This window comes from Macrosteles quadrilineatus, unplaced genomic scaffold, assembly GCF_028750875.1.
Source record: "Macrosteles quadrilineatus isolate MER2022 unplaced genomic scaffold, UCM_ALF_1.0 Scaffold_48__1_contigs__length_938360, whole genome shotgun sequence".
Lineage (NCBI taxonomy): Eukaryota > Metazoa > Arthropoda > Insecta > Hemiptera > Cicadellidae > Macrosteles > Macrosteles quadrilineatus.
This window is the reverse complement of record NW_026542641.1, coordinates 658995-676684: the sequence shown is the minus strand read 5'-3', so window position 1 is coordinate 676684 and position 17690 is coordinate 658995. Positions and strand designations below refer to the sequence as shown.

Below are 17690 nucleotides of genomic sequence, written 5' to 3'. Positions count from 1 at the left end.
TGTTGTCAAGTAAAACAACAATGCTCTTAAGTAAGTAAACAATGCCGTGAAGTCAATAGAACTGAAATGGATAGTTGGTCATAACGTCTGTTAAACCCATAGTTCTACAATCACAGGATCGCAAGGATAAAAATCCAAACATCAACCAAAGCCATTATGATAATATATTAACAAATGAATCTAGAATGCACTTATTCGTACTGTATAACCATAAACATACTAAATTAGTAGATTCCTCATTTTTATGGAACAACTGAAGCCATTTTTTATGTTAGTTATGTCCCTTGCAATGCAGATGTCGTGGTTTTTTTTTACAATTCCTTCATTGTTATTTCAAACATTTTCAACCTTCAAACGATCTAATCAGAAACAATGACCCGATTTATATAACCAAACGGTAAAACATATATCATGAAGTTAACCATGATAGAAAAAAAAATGTCGTCAACACTAGCAATCATTGTCACCGGACATGAACTAAACATAAAAAAGAGCTTCAAAATTGACAATGAAGTCTACTTGTGTTGGTTAGTCTATGGTCTAAGGTGTTTTAAACCAAAAGTTCATAATTATCACATTTACTTGTTTAATTTTATAATCTGAAATGAATTGTCTGAAGCAACAAAACTCATTTATCAATAACACCAATGACATTGTTGTGTGCTCGAGTATTGGAAAACATATATTTCAAAAGCAAAACATTGTTGATGACATATGATAGACTTTTTGCATTCAAGTACTGGATTATACATATTAAATGCAAATGTTTTACACTGTTTTCATGTGATCACGAGTCTGGCCCAGCAACATCTCATCTCTTTGACTGAGGGACCATAGCCTGATGGTTTCGACAGTGACGAGATCGACTATCGTTTGAGAGAGGGATTCTCAGGCATCTTAATTGATTGTTTAACTTTTGATCATTTTGCCTTAAATGAAACAATGTTTATTTTTTATGAAGATACTGTTGTTTAAAACTTGTTAGATTCAATTAATTTTTTTTCTTCGAATAGCTGTTATTCTATCCCAAAATCTCAAACCCCCAGCTTGCATTGAACCTAGGATTTCCCATTACCATAAACGTCAGGACATTGACACGCTTGTTTAAACATTACCTTTAAAGTTACATGAGTTGATCATGTAATTAAAAACAGGAAAGGATACGAGATATGGTGTTGTTTCAAATAATATCCATTTCCACCTCAAAGTCAATGTAACAATCTACTTTTGGACTCATCTAGTCTAGGCTTTAAACTTCGTCTATGCAACTCCATTTTGGCTTCATACACATGATACATATCAGCACTGATAATACAAGGAGTTCTTTCAATGCGATCAAAAAGCTTTTTATAACATATTGGATACGCAAGAAACTGACATTAAGGAAACTTGGACATTTGAAACAAAAAATTAAGGTTGTGTACCATCTAAAATACCACTGTAGGATCATTGGCCGTTTATTGACACTGCTATACCAACACAATAAAACTAGGTAAAGATGTAATTACATTGGGAATGGTGCAAGGTAAATAAATCGAGCATTGGTGTTTTTGCTGAACCAGTTTGAGCACTGCTTCAGGCAGACGCATTGTGAACAAGCTTGTGAGTATACAAATCTCTACAAATTTACTAGAAACTAACTGTCTTATTAGCATTGTCGTTGAAAAAGTAACTCACACCATTTGTTAAAATACATATATTTCATCAAACAGACTATTTTGAATTACATACCTGGTTCTCCTTTTGACTCTGGCATGATATCACAAGCTACACATTATAACTCTACACTTTTTGGTTTCCTAGGTGGGTTATCAGAACTGGTAGTTCGTTCAACACAGATGACTGTTTCATATTGGTTACTCGCAATATCTGAGTCACTGATGTTGGTAATTTGAACACTAACATTATTACAGCAGAACACCACCTCCACATGTAATAATTTGATCACTTTTGAACACCAAAGGAATAATGTTGTGGTAAGAGCATCAGTGTTTGCTGAACCAGTTTGCTGCTCACCTCTTCTCCCCTGATACGGGCAGAGATACAGTTAGAACCAGCAATATAATGAAAATATCACTACCAACACAGGAAGATGTACGGTCAGTATTAAATTCAAATTTTGAAAAACTCTGTATAAAACCTTTGATTGACGTTTGGTCTGTTAAGTGCGTTTAGAAATACTACATTCGTTGACAAAATAACTCCCAACGTGGTGTTTTTTCACATATTTCAATATAACTCCAGTTGTTCCTTATTATTTTAAGCAATTTGGAGCTCCTTGTATGGATAACATGTTAAAATACGTGTGTAAAGTATGACCGAAAAAAGTCTATTGTTCAGACCCAAGTGAAGACAAACGTGAGTGGTCTCAAACTGGGAGGTTGAGACAACTGCATGATATCTCTACCTGAAAGCCTTGATAATCTACTTTTGGGACTCAGCGAGACAACAGTGATGACCACTGCATATGTTACACAATAAAACTCTACATATTATTCACAGGTGAGGTACAAATCAGAACTGGTAGTATAAAGATTCTTTAGACATAAAAGTTGATCTACTGTTTTACAGCATTTTGGATCGATCACTAAGCCTATAGCTTAGATAACTATTTTGAAATCACACTAACAATTAAGCATCATGACACCATCTATCGATGTAAAAGCGTTGAACAGTTATCAACCCTATCGTTTTAACGCTATTTAAACACTTATAAGTTGAGATGATAGTTCATTAGCTCAAGATTACCATCTCATGCTGGTAGAAAAATTACTATAAGAGACTCGAGTGTTTTCCATCCGCTAAACCAGTTTGCTGACCACTTCTGATCGCCTGATACAGGTAAAACATTCGCAGACTCCAGAATCATATCATAAGTTATATCATTAAAACCCTTAATAAATATTTAACTCAGAAATTGTGAAGATAACCAGCTACAATAGCATTTATTTGATTATTACACTATATATGTGTACATATATGTACACTAAATATGAGCATTTACCTTTCAGCCATATCAATAGGCTGAAAAAATCAACAGAAATATACACAAAGAGCCAGCTGATAACGTCTTCACTTCAAGTAGTAAACAATAGGTTTAAATTGTTTAAATCCAACACACATCAAAATTAATTTCCAAAGCAGTTGTCTAACCCTACACTCCTGATACTACGTTCACTAAAAACTTATAAAATAAATTTATAAAGTGTTTTTAAAGTAAAACATTTATTGATTACTAGCAAATGTCCATTTATTAACAATGTATGAATCAGTTAAACAATATTAATTATAAGACATCGAAAACATCAAAACTTCAATTTTTTGTCTCTTTATATTTTTCTTTTAAATCCATGATAATTGATACCTTGATTAATCGTTAATTACTTATTTTCGAGCGAGGGGGTTAACTCCAAGATTTTTAAGAAGGTCTTTCCCATAAGAGCTCATATAAACTCCCGAATAAACATAAGTATCTTAGCCTATGATCGTTAATACCTTGATTAATCGTTAATTACTTATTTTCGAGCGATGGGGGGGGGATTTTTAGAGATGCAGCCCATACTCCTAAATAAACATCAGTATCCTAGCCTCATTAATTGCTTTGATGGTGGTGGGGGGGATCTCAGATGGTAGAGTGGTGGGGGGGACGGATCCCGGATTTTGAGAGGGATATTCCCATAAGAGACCATATTGGATCCCTAAGTACAACGCAGATATATATCCTACTTTCCTCGTTTTGCTATGAATCAATTGATTCCAGATGAGTAACGATACCAGAGATACAGGCGGTGACAGGTGATGCGCACGCTCTGTTCAAAAACCTGACCTTGGCCTACTTGGGGGGATTTAGCAGGAGAAAGTATGACTCATATGGTATGGTTCGATTCATAACGAAACAAAGAAAGTCCTACAAACATATGTATGATAACCCAACCTAACATAACCGCCAAAGCGTGCTGTATAAGGGTGGCCTCTGGATAATACCAAAGTACCAAATGTTTTTAAGAAGGGAATTGCTTTTTATTAACAGCAAACCTTTTTCAGGTTTACTAGCTGCATCATGTCCAAACACCTTTTCTAACAAGTTTATGAAGGAAGAGTAAGAGAGTGATTTACACAAGCTGGAACAAGAATGGCAAATATAAACAAGAGGAGATTATTGTAGTCTGTGTAAATGATTAATTTTTATAATAAATCTTTATTTATCTACAGTATTACTTTGTTGTTTATCTAAGTCTTCTCCTTTAGTGTCTGTAATTTTTTTTCATTCTATGAAAGTCTACATTTAAGTATTTTTAACAAGGTCATAAATGAAAATCTAGCTTTAACTATTTAGTTAGTTTGTGAAAAAAAAATTTTATAAATTTTTTTACAACAGTGTTTTATTATTCACACCACAGATGAAGCAGTTTTTATTGTTTACTACTTGGTAATTACCATTCAATATTTGAGTTGCAGCAAATTTATATATACAATACAAGGATTATATATCTCACAGTCTAGGATGCTTTCTTTTGTCTATACTTTCCGTTTACTCATGTTATAGCCTACAAAGCGTATGAACTATGTGTTGACCTTAACTAACAGTCATACATATTATTAACAAAGTTGTGCTTACAGATTTTGCAGATTTATCTATTTATGGGTACAAAATTTAAAACGTATGGGATAATGTACGGATATCTATGAGACAACTTAGACGTAGATTATACGTACATTATACATTTGATATATAAATTGTACGTATATTTTACGTACGTACAGTGTATGATAATGGATAAATTTATATTTATACGTATAATCTACAGATATTTTATGTCCATGTAGACCTTAAATTGACGTATATTGTACGTCAGCAAGTGGGACATTTAAGCGTATATTATACGTACATTGTACGTAACCTATCTTTCTGATATACGTATCTTAGATCTAAGTTGAACATACATTATATGTATAATTTACGTATGTGTGCTGACTGGGGTTGAGCTAATGTCAACAGATAGCGCCACAGTTCCCAAACTTTAGCCCTTAACTGTACTTAAGTGATGCCCTTTCTTAATATTCTGGGACGTATTTGCACATCTACGTGAAAATACCTTTAATTTGACACATCAACCGTTAAAATACGTCAAGCCGTTATCGAGTTATGACTGTGAAAAGAAAACTGCTTGCGTATTAATATATAGATTCACCTCCATAGATTATTATTTTTGATAAGGTGTTGTTGTAATATTGTTTTTTAACCGTTTTAATTCTGTGTGTTATCCTTGAAAAAGATTTACTTAGTTAACAAATCACAACTATTTAGTCGATACTGTCTATATTTTTTGTTTTAAAACAGTTACATAATAATTACATTATATTTTTAATCCATTAAGTGTGTAATTGAAATGTGATATTGTTTATTCGTAACCAAACACATTAGCCTAACTCAGTTTCTGACAAGGTCACTTAAGTTCATGTTTACCGGTATAGATATTTAATTTAAATAACATATTATTGTGTCTGTGTAACTGATGTATGACTTTTAGAGATTAAGTTTCTTTTGTTAGTTACCTTTGAAAGAAATTTATTTTTTAAGTCAAATCTGTCTAGCCTACTGCATGCTTACTAAATTATGTAATTACAAAATAATTGTGTAGTCACCAGTTAACGGATTCAAACCTCAGTTTAAGGTCTTAGACCAAGTGCATGTTGTAATAGTTGCAATATATTTTTTAATTAGTTAATTACCGGCCGGGTTACCTGTTCTCCATTCTGTGATTTTCTTACTCCGTATTACACTGTATGTAACAATTATGGTTGTTCAATGGCTCTCTTGTTTGATAGTTTTGTGTTTTGTCATTTCCATGTAATTACAATGAATAGTGGGTTATTTTGTGTTACATTTCATTTGTACATTATGTATGTTTAATAAACGTTTTTAATGGAGAGATTTTGTTTTCTTTTTTTTTATTTGAATTATGTCAATTAAGATGGTTTGCAGGATGAGGTAACTTTGAGAGTCACACAACTTTGAGAGTCGCACTAGTAGGATTCAGTGGTGGTTCTAGTTTTTTTAAATTTTTTTCCCAGGGTCCAATGGGGGCTTTACCCACTGTAGCCCACACCCCTTGGAACCACCACTGGTGGGATTAGCTTAATTTAACAGCAATTAATTGGGGAATAATGTACAAAACAACAATAACAAATGCACTTCCCGCTCACTATTTCAATTGACATGATCTTTTACCTATTTTTCATTGAGTTATTTTTCCACTTTGTTTTGTTTAAGAGATTAAATATGTTTGTTTCATTACAATCTTTTTTTTTCACTTTTATATACCTAAATTTCACTGGAATTTTGACCATGCCAGGGGGGGGGTTTAAACCATAACTTAAAAACTTTCTTTCTCATCTTTTCTTCAACCTTCTAAAGTTAAAAGACTAGTTTCATACTGAGTATTTCAAATTTAGAGAACACATTTTGAGCTTTTTTAACACTGCTAGGAAATCAGCTGTTGAATTATTACACATAAGAACCTTATGTTATTAGTTTATCTATATATTTAATACGCTAGGCATATTTTTGTCATAATTGTTTTGGAGCGGTAGTGCTACTGATCACCATGTCCAAGGTGTTGTTAGAAAGGTCTTAGCATGTAGTTTTGCCATCAAATAAAAAAACTTAGGAATTCCATCAGGGCTCTGCCCCAGTGGCCTTCAAAGTTCCCATGTTATTCATATGGAGAAAATATTTGTTTACATTTTGAACAGATGAATACTTTGAAATTGACACTAAAATTTGAAACAGCTGGTTATACTAAAAAGGAATTACAAAGATTGATGTTTCACTGTTTTATAGGTACCAGTTTGTATTTGCACAAAATCAAAACATAACCAAAAAATCGTTTGACATAATGGAGACTATAAGATGTCGACCAGGACGGCCAAAAGGTAGAGGCCGACGAACTTTAACTGGTAGACACTAACGAAATACAAATAAAATAATACTATTGTCGTTGATAGCCGAATACAGCAGCACCCTTCCGTGTTGGGTTTAAGTGTGTTCACCAACAGCCGCCTGAAGATTTCACATTCAATTTAGGACTGTTGGATAATTGCTGCAGAAGCTGTTGATTTTGGAAGACAAGGAGGCGGGTACTACATCGGAAACAGAAGAAAGGAGATATTAGACGAGTGGCAAATGCGTTGGGAGCAGAGTGTTTTATGTTAACGTTTTAAAGGTAAACGTTCGTATATATACCTAACATCAGAAAGAGACTGAAACAAGTGAAACAAGATTGGGAGATGGGCCATTATGAAACGCAGTTTGTCCAGGACATGGAAAATTTCAAGGTGAATTTGTGGAGATTTCACCTGGTGGAAGAGGAAGTATGTAGATGTGAAGAAATAAAAACCACAAGTCACGTATTCATAAATTGTTCAATTCAGGAGACAAATAGGGGAGAAAAGGAATAAGTCTTGGATGAGAGATGTCTAGAGATGAGAAAATAAAAAATGATGAGTGACAAGGAAACAATTGAGACGTTTAGAAAAGTAGTTAGGGAAATAGGAAAAACCAGGAATACATACAGACTTTTAAATTTAAAAAAAGAAACAAACAAAAACTAAGAAAGAAAAGGAATGAAAACTTGCCCATGAAGGGAGAGGAAAGGTTAAAGCGAATCTCAACTATACCTATCGCTCAGGGTGGTATGGGGAAGGGAGTCGTGCTTTAGGCTTTTGGGCAAATAATGTGTTTGGACGAGGATTGAAAGTGGCTGAAGCCTAAAAAGAAAGAAGATTTTCATAGGGAATTGGCCTGGCAAATACTTATTATCTTCTGGGACTATATACTTATATGCGTATTAAATACTTATTGGGTCTGGGACTTCCCAGACTTAAGCCAGGGGTAGTAGTGGAAACGAGGAGTTTGCTACAAAGATTTACTGACTTGGTTGAAATTAAATATTTACTATTAGAATTTGGGTTGGCGTAAATATTACAATCAAAAAAAGCGAGAGAGAGCCTGGATAATTTGATATACTAAAATGAAAACTGAATTAACACCGTGCTGCATTTCTTAGCAATAATTGAAAGAGCCGATTTGCAAACTATAGAAACATAGGAAAGTCATAGAACACCACCAAGGAGAAGAAATAGAAATAAATTTTTTTGTTGTGTATAATCGTTTTATGGACAACCTAACTTAATGCGGCTATGAGTGGGAAAAAATTGTAGAAAACGCTATTTACAAGAAATGTTGATTATAGGCCTAGCGATCAGTTATGGACATATTGAGTATTTCAATAATCTTTGAGTCAAATCTTTTAAAGTCATCAGAAATTATGACTGTTATTTGTTTTAAAATAAAGCCTGTAATATTTAGCAATTGCTCGAATTCGAGCAACAGGTACACTAGTTAACTGTTTATTTTTTTATTGATGCAGAAAATCTGTAAACTTTGTATGATAAAGGAACAACCCATGGTGTTGCATGTAAATAATCAATATTTATGATTGATTTCAGTATAAATACATTTTTAAAAGTACAGTAATTTGTGGCAGCAGGGCTTATAGCTTTTTGACTTCTTCAAAACACATTTTATAGAGTAGAGGGGCTTTTTTTGGCCATTTTTCATTTTTTGTTCTTCTGGGGATCAAGATCCATAGTACTAATTGGCAATGTATTATATAGATTCATTGCTAGTATAGAGAAACAGTTCTTCTTACTCAGCATACAGAATGGCGCATGGAGTTGATCTTTTCCTCTGATGTTGTAAGTGTGTTGTAGGCTTTGTTACTTGTAAATTTTAAACTTGTTGTTATGGTGATTGTTGTAAGTTACAGCTTGTGCGTTTCCTGGTGAAGCCTGGGAGTAGGTGGTTAGAGTGGCTCAGAACCGATATTGTAGAGGCTTCAAACCTACCCCCAGGCTTCACCAGAAAACTCACAAGCTCTATGTTTCTTCCATTCTGTTTAATACTTTGTTACTTGTAAATTTTAAATTGCAAATTAAATTGATTGGAGAAACGAAGAATACACAACTAACTCCCCTGTATAAAGAGTCCCAGGAGGTCAATAGAACACATAGAAAGTACACTTTAAACTGATATTTCACCCCTTTCAGGGGCTTCTTCAGAGGTAGAAGGTCTTGTTATTCCAAAGCCAATTTGCTTTTTTTCCTTTAAAAACTAACCTTAAAAACTGACCATCCACCCCTGAAGAAGGCCCTGAAAGGAGTGAAATATCAGTTTAATGTGTACTTTTATGTGTTCTATTGACCTCCTGAGACTTCTTTATTCAGCTGAGTTAGTTGTGTATCCTTCCTTTCTCCTCAATAATTATTCCAAATCCAAGTTGCTTTTTTTTCTTTAAAAATTTAAATTGTTTAAAATTTTCAAATTTAAAATGTTGTTTATTGCTTTGGTGATTGTTGTAAATTATGTAAATACCGGTACTTCTGTTCTGTTTAATACTTTGTTACTTGTAAAATTTTGTAATATAATGTTTTTATAAATTTTTTTTTACATTTCCTAATCTTCCATTCAGATGTGAATTGTTTTATTTTTGATAAATAAAATCTAAATCTTAATTTTTAATTGTTGTAAAGATTTATATTAAAAAATAATAGTGTCTTAAACAAAAAGTTCTTTATTGTGAATTAACTATTTGATTTCTGTGCTGATTTGCATATTACAAATATAAAATCCACGCCAAACGTCGTAGTCAAATGGTCCAATCTAAGGACGACCGCGAAAGAATACGAAACATTTTGAACTACAGGAGCTAATGGTCTTCACTTGGTCAGTGAACCTTGTTCAGTCAGACATCGACAATATCCGTTCATTTTTATAATTATCACTAGAAGTTCGGAATACAACATTCCAACAATTTAGCTTTTGCGTCAAATAAACTGCAATTGTCTTACGTTTGTTGAATTGTTTATTTTGTATTGAAATCATAAATTTAATCCAAATTAAGTTACCGGCTAAAAAATCAAAGTGAAATGATTTGTTCGGACATTGAAAAGCCGTTGTAGAAATTACATTTGCACGGTACAATACCCTTCAGGCCAAGTCTTTTAATCATCTGCAAGTTTGAATGTATTTGTAGTCGACTTTCTGTATGTATCTTAGAAATTAATTTTAGCATACACAAGGGCGGTCCTAGACATATATTTTGGGGGGGGGTCACCGGGGGGCCTGGGGTGTATGGATTACCCCCCAGCAAAGGAGGGGGGTCTGGGGGTTCCCCCCCGGGAAAAATTTGGAAATAACGTGCTAAAATGAGTGGTTTTTAAGCTATTTTGAGGACCTAGTTTAATGTGTTCATGCTTCCCAGTTTATTTAAAGGTCAAAGAAATGTCTAAAAATAAACTTGTATAATGTAATGTTTTTGCATTGAGACTTGTGGTTTTAATATCAAAGGAATACCGCAACATTACAACACATTCAAGCATTATTGATTTACGAAACACCCTTTCAACCTGTGCCGATGTGCATGCTAAACAGAAAATGTCCAAAATCAGACCAAAATTTCGAATCAGAGAACTTATTTTATCTAAGAAGTGTTTAATAACTTGCACCCAACACGACTGCATCATACCTGCCCAGTTAACCTACACAAAGTACACTACCTAACTAGCGTTGCCGTTGGCGTCCCGTCACTGCTACCGCCTGAAGAATTTGGTTCTCAGTGTTCCCATTTTTTTCTACGCCAGTGCCAGTGGCACTTTCCAAGGAGTCAACTTGAGAATAAAGTTTTTGTGCAACGTTTTTGTGGTTGTGCCGGGAATTAAATCCGTCCCTTTCGCATCTAAGTCTGAGACACTACCATTTTGTTGTTGTTTTGTGGCTAGCAACATGCCAATTGGGTTGTGGTATTCTTAAAATATGATATCAGGTGCTCTAAATATGAATACTATTTAATATTGAAAGTTTATAAATTTGCTACGGTAATCATTGAATTACATTACCGTACTGTAATTACAAATTCCTACCGCTGAACTCGGATAAATTAATATTCAACTACCTTTCAAGCTTTGACTATTGATACAACTTCTTTTCTTTATCCAATACCCAATTCAAGTTTTCAATTATCTAGGTTAAAATGAATGATAACATTAAATGCCGAAAAATTAAACAAGAAGAATAATGCAGCCGAACGTCGAACATCAGCATCGGACACTGCCGTCGCTGTATATGGCTGAAAGCGCCCGTTGTCTGCCGATCTTCCCTATTTTCATAACGTACAAAAAATAGTCAGACTCGAACGATCCTAAGTTTTAGGTTAGAGTTTCGCCACAAGTTTAAAGACTACAACGAATTTCAATTTGGTAAAACAATTTGCAATAAAAATTATTAAAGTTCCCCTGGTATAATAGTTTATATATATAAAAAATATTTTGGGGGGGGTCATGACCCCCCTAACCCCCCCCCCCTGGGACCGCCCTTGAGCATACACCAATCTGCCAAGTACTTTATAATTTTCCTGTTCAAGCTTGTCTCAACAAGTTTCATTGCCACATGCACTGTAAAGTACTAAAATAAATTAAACTCGTTACACTTACATAAATATTAGATCAATTAAAACATTTTTTAGTGGTCAATATTTATTTGGTTTATTAAATACTGATAAGAAAATGTATAGTACGTTGTTCCAGTATAAGTATTTATGATACCTATTGCAGTTCACATTCTATATTACTTGTGACACCGTGTTACTGTTTATTTGTTTGCTCCATTGCTCCATTGCTTAAGTGTAAACGGTGTTGGGAGCAAAAATAATGATGTCACCAATTTAAAAACCAGAACTTTGAAAATCTTTAATTTTCAAACTTTTGAATCTGGAAACTCGACAATCGAATCTCGAAACCGAAAACTTCCCAAGGTTTTGAGATTTGGTTGTGACACATCACTAGTTTGAAGCATCACCTCGTAATCCTGCATCAAATTGTATTATTTATTTTCTGATCATTTATAGAATATCAAATGAATAATGATATTTTGAATTGAACAGGATGTACTTTTAATCTCGATATAAAACCTGTCAGTTCCTTTTAATATAACAAAACTGTTTTAAAGTGTCTATCTCAATTTTTTGGAAACTAAGGTGCGTTTTGCATTGGGTATACATGTACCAGAGTACACATTCAATAGAGGCTACCGTTACCTGAACAGCGCTGTTGCAGAGTAGCGTCAGCCACCTTGGGCATGTCGGTAATACAGTTTTTTTTTATATTGCATTGTAGGTTGTAAAATATTGTTTTTGTAGATGAAATTCATTTTTTGTCATAGTTTCGTGGATTTATAATCTAATGCATTTTTAATACTTGATTAAAGGTGCTCAGAGGCGCACTGCACTTCCGACCGACTACCACGACCCAGCGTCGCGTCAGAGACCCAAACTACGTTGCCAAAATCTGTAACAACTATTAGCATTATCTGTCCCCTTTTATACAATGTATACTCAATGCTTTTAGATAATAAAACTACCACTTCAATGCAAAGATTTATACAGGGTGAGTTTTAATTGTCCCCCCCCAACTTTTTTCTACATTTTTTTCAAATATCAATCCCAGACCACTTCCAAACATTGTTGGGTAGTAAGTACTTCATTTTGACAAGGTGGTCATTTCCGGCCGCCATCTTGGATCCGCTATATTGGATGCAAAATATTTTTTCAAATGTAAAGGTGGGGTTGTGACCCATTATTGCGAACTAGATTTTTACCCTGATTACAATGCCGCAAACCCTTTTAAAAAATCTTGATCCATTCCAAAGTTATGAGGGTTTTTAAAACTTTATTTTTAGCCCATTTTAACATTGTGCATGTACAAACTAAGACCATAATCTCAAAATAGTGCTAGATAAAGATAAGTATACACTACCATTCATTGTTGACCTATTTTCACTTGGTTATGACTGATGTATTTTTTTCGGCCGCCATCTTGGATCCGCCATTTTGAAATATGATAAATTATTTTAAATATGAAGGGGGTGTTGTGACCCATCATTTCGAACTACATTTTTAAGCTTAACTCAATGCCGCAATCAGTTTTTTGTTATCAAGTTTTATTTATGAAATATTGCAACTTTTTTGTTAAATATGTCAATATTTCAAAATCAAAATATGAAAATGAAAAACAGATTGCGGCATTGAGTTTAGCTTAAAAATGTAGTTCGAAATGATGGGTCACAACACCCCCTTCATATTTAAAATAATTTATCATATTTCAAAATGGCGGATCCAAGATGGCGGCCGAAAAAAATACATCAGTCATAACCAAGTGAAAATAGGTCAACAATTACTGGTAGTGTATACTTATCTTTATCTAGCACTATTTTGAGATTATGGTCTTAGTTTGTACATGCACAATGTTAAAATGGGCAAAATATAAAGTTTTAAAAAGCCCTCATAACTTTGGAATGGATCAAGATTTTTTTAAAGGGTTTGCGGCATTGTAATCAGGGTAAAAATCTAGTTCGCAATAATGGGTCACAACCCCACCTTTACATTTGAAAAATATATTTTGCATTCAATATGGCGGATCCAAGATGGCGGCCGGAAATGACCACCTTGTCAAAATGAAGTACTTACTACCCAACAATGTTTGGAAGTGGTCTGGGATTGATATTTGAAAAAATGTAGAAAAAAGTTGGGGGAGGGGACAATTAAAACTTACCCTGTATACTGTATATTTACAAAGGCTTAATACATGAAAGTAACACCTAATAAGTATTCCTTATTACAATAATTTCTTAAGATATGGAGTTTATATGGTAAAAAAGAACTAAATATTCATGATCATATAACAAATTTGTATAAAAGTCTAAATTAAATGTTTTCACCAGGCTGAAAATGGGGTTGTAAAGTGTGTTTTTTGTTGTTGAGCGATTTAAATAATGATATTTAACAGTGGTAAATAACTGTATCACCAAAGCTAAACTAAATTTCCTTAGTGTATAACAATATTCAGCTCTTTGAAGGAATCAAAGAGAACCAGGCCTAAACCTAATTATTTATGATTGTCCATACATCCTACATTGGTTGATTAAAAACAAGAAGGTTGCAATAAAAGTAGCATTTGCCATAATATATTATGGCTTACAGGATTTGGATTGCATAAAGTATACAACACAATAAACAAATATACATTATTTTAGAAACAAGAAATGCAAACCACGATGCTTGTGGTTCTGTCAATTGAAAGATTAAATATCAATATAAACATATTACCTACTACAGATGAGACAAAAGTTTAATGACAAATAAAAACATTAACAATTTGACAGCAAGTAGTGACCAGAGGGGATTAAATGTTCACGACATAAAAACTAGAAAATAAGAGCCAGAATGAGAAATGTAAAAGATCGTAAGACTATTATTTACAAGATAAAAAGTTAGATGGGTTTGTGGTTACATAAATTACTTTCATTTAGATAATAAAATAATAATATCATAGTATATATGCGGTCAACAAAATTTGAAAAATGTCCTTTTCATACAGGCCTAAAACTGTACAACTATTCGCCGAATAAATTTAAATAATTGGCAGTAAATGTTTTAAAAGTTAAAAACCAAAGATATTCTACAGGATAAGGTTTATTATTCCATCCCAGACTTTTTAGTAGACACCACCTTGGGTTAGTCATTGTACATTTTTGTTGTTATTGTAATTTTCAATGTTTGATCTAAAAATGTTTTTTTTTTTTTTTTACTGTCTAAGTATATTGAGTAGGTATTGTATTTTATTATAAGCATTATTTATGTAATTGTGACAATACACCAGTTACTCCTATAAGCACTTAATGTAACATATATTTGTGTCTATAAATTGATTTGATGATACATAAAATAATAAATAAAGGAATGAAGGGATAAACTATACAAAGTCATAAGACTTTTATGAGCTCAACAACTGGACTCGTTAGTCGTTTTAATAATGTCTTACGATATGAAGTTTCAGGGCATATAAAAACTAAAAACTAAATATTCATGATAATACAGCAAAGTAGTATTGCAATCAAAATATCCCATTTTCAAAGGGCTGGTAAACTGGTCAAAATTTAATCTGGTTTCATGTCGTATGACCAGATAAAGCATAATAATGCCCTCTGCTTGTATCTGTACGCTTTAAAAGTACAGTACCAAATTTTTGTTCTCTGACATAATAATATGAGAAAAACAGCCATTACATTCTTTAATCACATCATAGATTTGTTCAAATTAACTAAAAAAAGCCTATTTTTTAAATATGAAAACAAAACGTACAATATTATAACACAGCATTAATTATTTGGTCAATGCCCATTAAGACATTCTGAATTAGTAATATTATGAAAGTCAATCAAAAGCCCAACCATAACTGTAAAATTATCTTTTAAGTTCCTTGTAAGGGTTATAATTGTTTTTATTCATCCAAATTGCAATATATTTTGGACCGTAACTTTTACAGCATTGGAGGTTGTACAATTTTGTTTAGAGTTGAAAAGATTATAACATACTAAATTATAATGACAATTGTTTGGTGCCGTTTTTGTAGAAAATCAGATTTTTCTGTTATTTTAAGTTTTTTTTTCATAGGAAAATCACCTTTACAAATAAAAAAAATTTAAATGCCTGGAGATACTATGGATTAGTACCCACATACTAGTATTTAAAAATAGATTGAAAAAAGTAAAGTAGGCTGTTTTAATATAATTTTGATTTTTTTGATCCATACAATGTGTTCAATTTAGTTGTAAGAAAAATTCACCTTGAAAGCTTAGAAGTTTATGTAATCTGCTTATCCGGATAATACCAAGAAACTTAACATTCTCTATATAGCCATCCAATATATTTAATTTGCACTCTCTAAGGCCAAAAACAATGTTTAGAGTTTTATCTTTGTTTAAGAGAAAGCTATTAGATTCAAACCAGATAGAGGCTTCTTAAATTGAGTTTTGACTAGAAGCTGTTTAACTAAATCTTTTAAACCGTAAGCACTAACAAAAACTAACAGCTTATATTTGAATTTTTATTACAGTTTGTTAATACATTGTCCAGGCAATTATTGCCTTGAGTGGGTTAGTGATTTAGGAAGTGAAAATTGTGCTGTCGGAGTATATTAAGCAATTGTTTAGAGAGGTAGTTGTTCTGAGGCAAGTCAAATCTTTTTTTATATGTACAGTACGTAGTCTCCTCCGATAAGTTAACAATCTAACAAAATAATTATCAAGAAATACCTAAATGTTTTAACCTCAACGTTTGAAGGTGGGAGTAATAAAATGAAACAAATATTAATTTAAAATCAGCTCGATAAATACCTCTTCTGCTTCTAAACTCATTTCAGAACAAAAGTGATCCAAATTACACATTTCCTACAAGAAATGTTGGTGAAAAAATTAAAAGGCCTCTTATTATGATCAGTTCTGCAGTAATCACTACCACAACAAAAGCCATCAGGATAGGCTAAAGCAACATCTTCTGTTTTTAGCCAATGTTCAGTAAGACCAATAGCAAAAATATTATTACTAATTAAAAATTACTCTGAAATTAATATTTTTTTTTAACCCTGGAAATTTAGAAACAAGAATGAAGGATTTACATTTAAAATAGATGGGGTTTTTGTGGTTCCTGCTTGGCAGTCTTAGTAAGGCTTAACATTATTCTAAAGCCTACTTGGATCTACAGAAACAAATGATGCACTGGTACTTAGTTCAACACTACACTTCTGGGAAATGACTTCACTTTCACTTTAGATTGGACACATCACTGGCTGACTGGTTGGATAGAATATCATTGTGATTGTGATGGCAGTTGAGACGATGGATGAGCTGCTACTGGATGTGAAGATTGTTCCGTTGATGTTGGGTTGAATCATCTTGGGTCGCACTTACGGAGAGAGGCGGTCCTTGTGAGCTAGGTTGTTGGTGTGATGTTTTTGTATATCTCTGGAGGAATTCAGGGTGGAGACCGCTCCTCAGAACTCTCTGTGATGTCTTCTGGTAAGAGATGACAATACTTTAGAATTTGTTGCTTTGTATACTTTGTAACCAGAAAGAAATAAAAATTTTGAAAACCTTACCATAAAAAAAGGTGAAAATAAACCTCATAAATAATAAATTTTAAAAACCTGAAAATAATACCCCCGCCGCAGCAAACCTGCAGACTAAGCGAATTTCCATTAGCCTGATAGGATTTCACATTTAAAATTCCTCCTTAAAAATATCATATTTATTCCCTATTTTAATAAAATTAGTTTAACGAGTACTAAGGTTTGCTGCAACAGGGAGGGTAAAAAGGTGTTTTTTTTATGTTATTAGTTTAGTAAGAAATGAATGTATTTTCCAAATTTGATCAAAATATGTTCATAAACAAGTAAACTACAACAGTTGACTTATTCTCCATAAGAATAACATGGGGATTTTAAATTTACAATTTTTTTGGAATTTTCTCCGTAACCATTAGGCGCACAATAACGCTTCAATATACTAAATTATTTGTTTTTTTAAGCTCTACAAAATGGTTTGGAAATAAATTGTAAAATTTTGTATTTTTAGGGTCAAAAATGGGAAATACCTATTTTTACCCCATAAAACCCCCCATAAGCCCCCGTTCCCATAGTCCGATCATGCTGGTTCGCGAACTCGTTCGAATAAATGTAGGTTTACACGTTTGTACCAAATTTCATCAAAATCGGATCATTTTTGCTCGAGTTATCGT

The 17690-nt window shown here is 33.0% G+C and overlaps 2 protein-coding genes across 2 annotated transcripts in view; one reads left to right on the top strand and one right to left on the bottom strand.

Moving 5' to 3' along the window:
* LOC129005973 (uncharacterized) overlaps nt 1–16843 on the top strand; it is a 98687-nt gene extending 81844 nt beyond the window's left edge. The window contains exon 4 of the mRNA XM_054435050.1: nt 16785–16843. Coding sequence (XP_054291025.1) covers nt 16785–16843 — 59 coding nt within the window. The remainder of the gene's footprint in view (nt 1–16784) is intronic.
* Nucleotides 15542–17690, bottom strand: part of LOC129005971 (lysosomal aspartic protease-like) — a 50148-nt gene continuing 47999 nt past the window's right edge. The window contains exon 12 of the mRNA XM_054435048.1: nt 15542–16969. The gene's annotated coding sequence lies outside the window, so the exon portion shown is untranslated. The remainder of the gene's footprint in view (nt 16970–17690) is intronic.